The sequence below is a fragment of the Apis cerana genome, linkage group LG6, assembly GCF_029169275.1.
Source record: "Apis cerana isolate GH-2021 linkage group LG6, AcerK_1.0, whole genome shotgun sequence".
NCBI lineage: Eukaryota > Metazoa > Arthropoda > Insecta > Hymenoptera > Apidae > Apis > Apis cerana.
Genome location: NC_083857.1, coordinates 17,250,385 through 17,259,294, shown reverse-complemented (window position 1 = coordinate 17,259,294; position 8,910 = coordinate 17,250,385). Strand labels below are relative to the sequence as shown.

General features: G+C 21.2%; 2 protein-coding genes across 5 annotated transcripts; both read left to right on the top strand.

The window, feature by feature from the left end:
- Window positions 1-304: 304 nt before the first annotated feature.
- LOC107996240 (uncharacterized) lies at window positions 305-4,246 on the top strand. 3 transcript variants are annotated; one of them, XM_062076885.1, is made up of 6 exons: window positions 305-538; window positions 2,049-2,182; window positions 2,250-2,542; window positions 3,358-3,463; window positions 3,742-3,902; window positions 4,124-4,246. In XM_062076885.1, exons 1-6 carry the CDS (start codon window positions 473-475, stop codon window positions 4,228-4,230), a joined length of 867 nt encoding a protein of 288 aa, XP_061932869.1. In that variant the 5' UTR covers window positions 305-472; the 3' UTR covers window positions 4,231-4,246. The 3 variants fall into 3 exon arrangements, with proteins under 3 accessions (XP_061932869.1, XP_016909687.1, XP_016909688.1); XM_017054198.3 differs by having other exon boundaries at window positions 307-538; window positions 2,280-2,542; XM_017054199.3 differs by having other exon boundaries at window positions 318-538; window positions 2,286-2,542.
- A 1,814-nt stretch (window positions 4,247-6,060) lies between these two features.
- LOC107996237 (uncharacterized) lies at window positions 6,061-8,874 on the top strand. Of its 2 annotated transcripts, none has more exons than XM_017054195.3 (6): window positions 6,061-6,171; window positions 7,443-7,576; window positions 7,657-7,919; window positions 8,247-8,352; window positions 8,417-8,568; window positions 8,659-8,874. In XM_017054195.3, the coding sequence occupies exons 1-6, from the start codon at window positions 6,088-6,090 to the stop codon at window positions 8,778-8,780; spliced, it is 861 nt and encodes a 286-aa protein (XP_016909684.1). In that variant the 5' UTR covers window positions 6,061-6,087; the 3' UTR covers window positions 8,781-8,874. The 2 variants fall into 2 exon arrangements, with proteins under 2 accessions (XP_016909684.1, XP_016909685.2); XM_017054196.3 differs by having other exon boundaries at window positions 6,072-6,258.
- The last annotated feature ends 36 nt before the right edge of the window (window positions 8,875-8,910 follow it).

The following is an 8,910-nucleotide window of genomic DNA, read 5'->3' as shown; positions in this document are numbered from 1 at the left end:
GATAGTAATTATGGGAAAGAAAAAAGAAAGAAAAAAATATTAATATTATTAACAAATCAGATGATGATATTATTTTGAAATTTTATTTTTGCACTAATTGTTCCAAACACTTAAGAAGTTATCTTAATTTCCATGCAAATATCTATTTGCTAAATTAATTGTACGTTAAAATATCTAATATACGTATATACATATGTAAACATTATTATCTCGGAGTTCTTTGAAAAATTTGTCTATCTCTGTATGTCGACAATATGGAAATACATGATTCAAAATCATAGTGAATATTTACAATTTGGTGGAGGACGAATCGATAGATTTAATCATCTTTGAATTGTTTCTTTTTGCTTCACGTTCCAAGTCGATATGAATAAAAAGTAAGCGGTACTGTTGCACTAGACGCAGTACGTCTTGATACGTTTTCACGTCAAGAATCTCGTATTTACAATTGATCGGGAAATTTGAATAAGAGATGGTATCCTACGCGGAAGATTTTTACTACGAATTCGCAATCAAATTGATTCATGATGCTGCTCACGTAAGCACACATACACACGCACGCATACTCACACACGAACACACACATATATTGTAAGAAATAAAATATCATCCACTATTGTGATAAGTGTAAGTGTAAGATATAAAATACTGGAATATTATCGATTAATCTTCGAATCTCCTTAATGTAATATAAATGATTATATAATATAATAATAGCATGAATAATAGATTTCAGCTAATTTTATTTTAATTTATATTTTATATTTTAGAACATTAAATGTTACAATTTGTGTATTCTATATTTATGTAATATAAAGGATGATATTATTTATCTTATAATTTATTTACTTATTTATCGATATAAATTTAAATGAAAATAAAAATTGAAATTATATTTTTTATATTTAATGTATATATTATATTACACATATAAGATTTTTTAATTATTTTGAATGTTAATAATATTATTTTTAAAAGTAAATAATTATTTTTAAGATCGATATATGATATGATACAAATTTTTAATCATTCGATGTATGAAAAATGGAAAATAGGAAAAGTAAAATATTTATAAAGACGATAATTAGTACGAATCAAAATGATCCACATGTTTTGCGTCTCATATTAAAGATCTCTCAAGTTTTATTAACTAAAAGTTTTCCAGGTATTTAATTTTTTTGCAAATAAAAATAAAATAAAATAATATAATATAAAATATATTTTTAGAATTAAAATTTTTTGCCAATAAAATAAAATTAAATTTCAAATAAAAAAAAAACTTAAAATTAATTTTAACTCTGATAAAGTAAATATCTTAAAATTAATAAAAATAAAAATGTGAAAAATTTAAAATTTACTTTATCTCAAGAGTAATATTTAATGCAAATATTTTTTATTTCGATAAGAACTTAATAATTTCATCGTAGTTTTATTATTTTATCATTTTTTAACGAGTGTTTTACATAATATATGATTTTTTTTATATTATTTATAATTTTATTTTATTAATTTATAAATATTAAAAACATTGTGGTCGAGCAAAATATGAGTCTCGGAATTTTGTTAAACAATCTTGAGATGACGGTATTCTATAAATATAATCAAAAACTTGAATTTTAATCAGTCTCGTACACACATCGGTATGATTTTATCTTCGATTTAAATAATTCGTTACAAAAATCACATAGATATATTTTTAAATATTTTTAAATGTTTCTTTAAAAGAAATTATTGATTACTTATTTTAAGATTTTAAGTATTTTTAGAATATTATTACAAAAAAATATGATGTTTAAATAATTAATAATTGAAAATAAATTAACGTATTATTTAGTAAATTAAATATTGTAATTGAATTATAAAATTTCTTCTATCTATTTCTTCTCTCTTTTTAGAAACTAAACTGCATCGTGAGATATATATGAATATTATTTATTTGATTCTTTCTTCAATAATTGTATCTAGATACTTTCAAATCGTATCAAATTAATTATTAAAAATTATTTTAATCAAATATAAGTAATAAATTTTTATAATTTTTTTCAAAGATACTCAAAGAAGCCATCAATGGTGTAAAGAAAATCGACGAAAAATTGGGGAATTGGGATTTGGTAACGGAATATGATCGAAAGATAGAAGATTTGATTATTGGTCAACTAAAAACAAAATTTCCAGATCACAAGTAAATATAATGTTTCCTTTAAGAAGAATAAATTTTTAAATTCACAATTTTCATTGCACTATAATAGGTATTCATTCAAATATATTAAATATTTGAGAATTAGATTTATAGGAGAAGAATCGATTGGAAAAGAACTTCCAGAATTGACCAACGATCCTACATGGATCATTGATCCAATCGACGGTACTACCAATTTTGTTCATGCATTTCCTCATACATGCATTGTAATTGGTTTGGCGATTAAAAAAGAAATGGTGATCGGTATTGTTTACAATCCTATTCTCGAACAATTATTCACAGCGAGAAAAGGTCGTGGCGCATTTTTAAATAATAAACCTATAAAAGTTTCTAAAGTACAAGGTAAATAAAAAAAAATTCATATTTAAAAAGTTTTAAGTTATAATAAAGTTATAATAAAATTTCGATAATTCGAACCTCAAGGTAAGAAGATGTGAAGTTTTCGAGCTACATAAATTTCAAGTTCTTAAAAGAGATTTAACGAACGAAAAGCTTTATATAAAAATTAATATTTACGTAACCAAATTTAACAGCTTAAAAAAAAGAAATCTTAATTTTTAAACATGAATTTCATATGACTGACGATTAGTTTCCATACATATATAGTCAAAAATTTTATGAAAAAAGGGTGGCTTGTCTTATGTTATTCTAATGGTTGAAAAAATAAAGAGAAATAAAAATAAAGATCGAATAATCAGTTTCTGACGTTATAGCGACACAACTACGAACTTGGAGTTGCGAAGACAGAAACTATAGAAGTTCTTATAATGGTAAACTTGGATTTATTTTCGCAAGCGAAAAGGAAGAAAATTATAATCTTAGAGGATTTCGAATTATCGATATATTGCAATAAATATAAAATATATCGATACGATTAAATGCCAAAGTAATCTTTGATTTTATAAATCAAATATCAGAAATTTTTTTTTTTTACTACATTTTTTCATTTTCAATATATAATGACATTAGAATAGTATAATGTATATAATATATTATACTATATAATATATATTATAATATAAAAGTATAAATATATAATAAGTAAAAATATATAAAATTTTATGTTGCGTTTTTCAATTTTACTCAATTCTTCAAAAAAAATTTATAATATATATAATTTATATTTCAATATTAAAAAAAAATTGGTATTTTCATAGATTTATCGAAAGCTTTAGTTTGCATGGAAAGTGGTTTTATAAAAATAGATTATCTGAGAGAAAAGACTATAGAAAGATTACGAACAATTATCCAAGAAGTTCAAGGGTAAGACTTTCGTTATTACATTTCTTAATTTGAGTTTTATATGTATTTATTTATTCGAAAATGTAATTAAGTTTTATGAATTTATCTCTTGGTCAACTTAAATTTATTATTTTTGCTATATCACACAAACATACGCACACACGCATATATAGAAAGATTTAATATAAAAAATCCGAATTCAGGATTATTTTCAAAATAATTATTAATTGAATAAATTTTACTTTTATATATGATTTTCATATATAATTTCATATATAATTTAAATTTGTTTTCAATAGTATTCGTACACTTGGTGTAGCCGCATTATCATTATGTTATATTGCAATGGGAATTGTCGATGCTTATTATGTCGAAGGACCAGGGATTTCAACGTGGGATATCGCCGCAGCATCATTGATCATTTCAGAAGCGGGTGGTATCGTTGTCGATCGTGTAACAGGTAAACCTATATGTATCTTCTGTTAATGTAAAAAATGTATTAAGTACTACTGGAAAGAAGTCTCGTGGAAAGAATGTAAATCTAATTGATTAATGTTGGAGATGAAACATCTATTTTCACATACATTTTTATTTGTATTATATATAATCGACATTATATATTATCATTATATATGTACAATATATCAATTAATTTTGTACCAATTATGATATGTATTACAGGTGAAAAGATTGATATTATGAAACCACGTGCAATTGGAGCATGTAATGAAAAAATCGCGAACAAGATGGTCAAACTTATACGCGAAGCTGATCAAAAAGTAAAATAAAAAAATAAATAAATAATTTTTGTAGTAATTATAATACGATTAATTTTTATTAATAATACTTTAGTACTATTATATATTTAGAATTCGAAGTAAGAATACTATATATTATATACTAAAAGTATATATTAATATATATTAAAAATATAGAATAAAATTTCGAGAGAATAAAGATATTAAAAAAGAAAGAAAATGTTTTATATTTTATAATTGAATGAATAATAAAAAAAATATAAATATTTATACGAATAATGCATATTTTTATAGAAAATTAACAAAAGTGGAATATGAATAAATATATTTTATTTTTAAAAGATTGTCTCGATATTTCCTTTTAAAACAATTGAAACAATTGGAAACATTCATTGAAATAACCCAAAGAAAATTTCATAATAGAATTCTTACGAAAATTACAAACGTTTTATTCGTATGAAATAATAAAATCGATAATTACAAAACACTACTATACAAAATACAGCAGTAAAATCTCTTCAGAAATGTATTATTACATTATATATTTACGTACACAAGTTTAAATTTTTCATTAAAAAATCGATTCGTGTTCGTGTGTGGTATATACGATTTTTATAATTTATTATTATAAGAAAATTAATCATTAATAAGAAAGTTAATCGTTAAAAATTAAAACAAGTAATTGTTTCTGACTATTAAACGATTAAGATTTAATATCAAAATCAATTTATAATATATGTATATATTATTTACATTTATATATAATTACATTTAATTATAATTAATTATAATTATATTTACATACAAAACTATAGTTTGGTAATCGTTTAAATATTTTCATATGAATTGTATTTAGAAAAACTCAAATGTTTTATTAAAAGTGAGCTCTTTATAATCAAATATAATCAATATAAGTTAATGGATATATTGCGTTTTCAACCTATTTACGTACATTTTTAAGCATCAAAAATTTCTAGTAAAAATTCAATTGGAATTTAAATATTTTTCTTTAAATTGGATCATGTATATTCTTTTTTTTTTTTATTTCAAAAAAAATATATTAAAAAATATATTATATTAAAAAAATTTTATTTTGAATGACAAATGTTTACAACAAATTCAAAAATATAATATTAAACAATCATTTTTTAAAAAATTATTTAGCAAAAAATTATTTTCAAGTAATTAAATTAAGAATAGAAAATTATCCATTAATTCAAAAGAAGAGAAACGATTTATAAAACAATGACATATTTTTTAACAATATAGGTCATAAATTAAATTTGTAGCCAAGAGACTAAAAACTGATGAAGATCAAATTCTATAATGAATAAAAATTATTAATATTTAGCAAAGATTTTCGTACAAAATAGATTGAATATTAAAAATATTATAATTATAAAAAAAACAAAAAAAATTATATTATATACATTTCATTATAGTAAAAATATTATGTAAAAAGAAAAACGTTCATATAAGAATGTTTTAAAGCATTTGACGTAATTATATTGTCTATCGAGATTCAACTTTTATAAATAAATATTTCTACGTTAGAATTTATGTTATCGTGTATGAATAGCTTCTGCTCTGTATAAAAATTGTTCGTTGTTTAAATATGCTTCGTTCGATTCCAACTAAAGTAGTTATCCCTGTATCACTCATACTTTTGAAATCATCAGCGATTCATTAGTACGAATTCTGTATGTAAATAATCATCGGTAATTAGTCGACAGTGCTTAACAGACTTTAAACTTAAACGTTATTAACGACTTTAAACTTAAACGTATTAAACATTACAGATTTTTACTCCCACCTATTCCTCTTTCGCCCCACTCTTTTCTCTTTTTTCCATTCCAGTAGTTATATAGGCCAGTCGATGTTTCATCGATGTCAGTATTAATCAAACTCACGTGTAAAATAGAGAAAAAATTTCAAACGGCCATTGTACTTGCAATTATTAGTGAAAAAAGTGTAAATATTAAGTATAATATGACTAATTCACATGACATAGAAGAATATTATAAAGTTGCTGAGGAATTAGTTTTGAAAGCAGGCAAAGTACTTACGAGAATATGTTATAATTAGTGTTTTGATCAGTTTGTTAAAAAAGTGACAGAATTAATAAATAATTTTTTCCGAAATTTTTAAAAAAATTGGTTTCAAAAATGGTTAAGTTTTTGAAAGATAAACTGCTTTCTCAATATGGATTTCGAATTTGAAACTGTTTCCTAACATCTTTGTTGGAAAATATACTAAATAATGGAAACTAAATAATTGAAAAAAAATTGAACAATTTATTATAACTCGATTATTCTCGACAATCTCATAGCAATGATTATATATAGCCTTATAAAATATTGTTTATATGCATTGCTTTTTAAAAATTAAATTTAAAATCTATTTTAAATTATATCTCTATTTATTTTCATTAATTCAACATAAAATTTAATAATTTTATTGAATAATCATGGTACAAATAATATATAAAAGTTAATTTTTATGGTTATTTTTTTCCAAATATCTCAGAATTGATGATTTTTTAGACATGACATTTTTTTAGCAAACTGATCAATATTGATTTCAATTTAGATGATTAAATCATCGTTTAATTACTAATAAACAAAAATTTTTTATTTCTTCAAAATTATCTCTTTCTTTCTTTCTTTCTTACTTTGTAAAATTACATTTCTTTTTTATTATTATTATAAAAAAATAATGATTTTTAAAAAATAGAAAATTTAATAATATATTATATGAATTTTTGGAAATATATTAAAAAGAATCCAATAGAATTTTATTAAATATATCAATTATTTTTATTATTATTATTTAAATATAATTATATCAATTATATTTTAATTCTATTATTTAATATACAATTTAATATTAATTTTATAAAAATTTTAATAATAATATGAAATAATGTAAATTATTTAAATTTTCAAAGCTTAATATAATTTAAATTTTAGACAATTATATATAATAAATAATTAAATTTATAAAATAGAATTTTTTTATTTCTTTAAATAAAGAAACAACATTACAAATTTTTTCGAATAAATATATTTTTATACTGATTGATTTTTAATAAATATGAAATAAAAATCTGTCTGAATTTCAAATAATGTATAATATATCAAAATTTTTTAGAAGAAATATCTTTGTAATTGTATTCCGCGAGTTTTTTTATATGTAATAAAGTATTATATATTATTCGAAAAAAATTATATATTTGCTTCTAGGTAATAAAAAGTGCCATCAATTTAAATAAAAATGTAAAAAGTAAAGGAATTGATTGGGATCTTGTTACAGAATATGATCGAAAGATAGAAAATAATTTACAGAAAGAATTATTAAATAAATATCCGAATCACAGGTATATATAAATATGATATAATATTAAAAAAATTATTAAAAAATATAATATAGTGACCGATAAAAAAAATGCACTTTCAGATTTATTGGTGAAGAAACGACTGCAGAAAAAAATTGTTTACCAAAATTAACCGATGAACCAACATGGATTATAGATCCTATAGATGGTACAACAAATTTTGTTCATCAGTTTCCACACACGTGCATTTCTTTAGCATTAATAATAAATAAATCAATAGAAATTGGAATAGTCTATAATCCTTTGATGATGCAATTTTTCTCTGCAAAAAGACAGAAAGGAGCTTTCTTAAATGGTCATCGTATAAAGACATCAAAAATAACAGGTATTAATAATTTATTTATAGACATTATATTAATATATTATAGGCATATATTAATAGGCATTATATTATATAAAATTACATAAATTATATAAATTATATAAATAAATAAATTTCATCATTCATAAATCCATAAATATAAAAATAATAAAGATGTTTAAATTATTTCTGAATATATTCTATTGCATTCTATAGATGAAATTTTGAAGGAAAATTATTTCTTATTTTTAAATTTTTATAAAACAAATATAAAAATATATTATTTCATTAGTCTTCTATTTTTCTGGCACATAATTATTTTAAAATTTAATATTTTTATTATTATTGTAGATTTATCTGAATCATTGATAGCAATGGAACCATGGATTGCCAAAAATCCAAATTATTTAGTTAATATATATACTAGAATGCATGCTTTAATTCAAAGAACTCATGGGTAATTATTTCTTTTTAAAAATAAAAATTTTAACAAAAATCTTTTATTTTTAATAATTATTTAGAATAAGATCATTGGGCACAGCTGCACTTACATTGTGTTATGTTGCAATGGGTGCAATTGAAGCATATCATGTTGAAAGTATAGATGCTTGGGATGTTGCTGCAGGAAAATTAATAATAGAAGAAGCAGGAGGCACGGTAATAGATACTGAAGGTACATATATTTTTCAGAAAAATTATATTTATTATTAAATTTAAAAAAATAATTATTTTTTTAAAAATTTTAATAACAATATAATTGTAGGTGGAGAATTAGATTTAATAACACCAAGAGTTATAGCAGCTTGCAATCATCAAATTGCTGATCAATTGGTTAATCTTTTCAAAACCGCTGATTTAAAAACTATCATTAAAAATTTTAAATAAATCTTTTTAAGTTATAGTAAATATGTGATATTCAGATCATTATCAAATAATTTTTCAGAATTTCTTTGAAATATATAGGTACAATATAAATAGATTTTCGAAAATCGAATTCATTTTATATAATGAATGC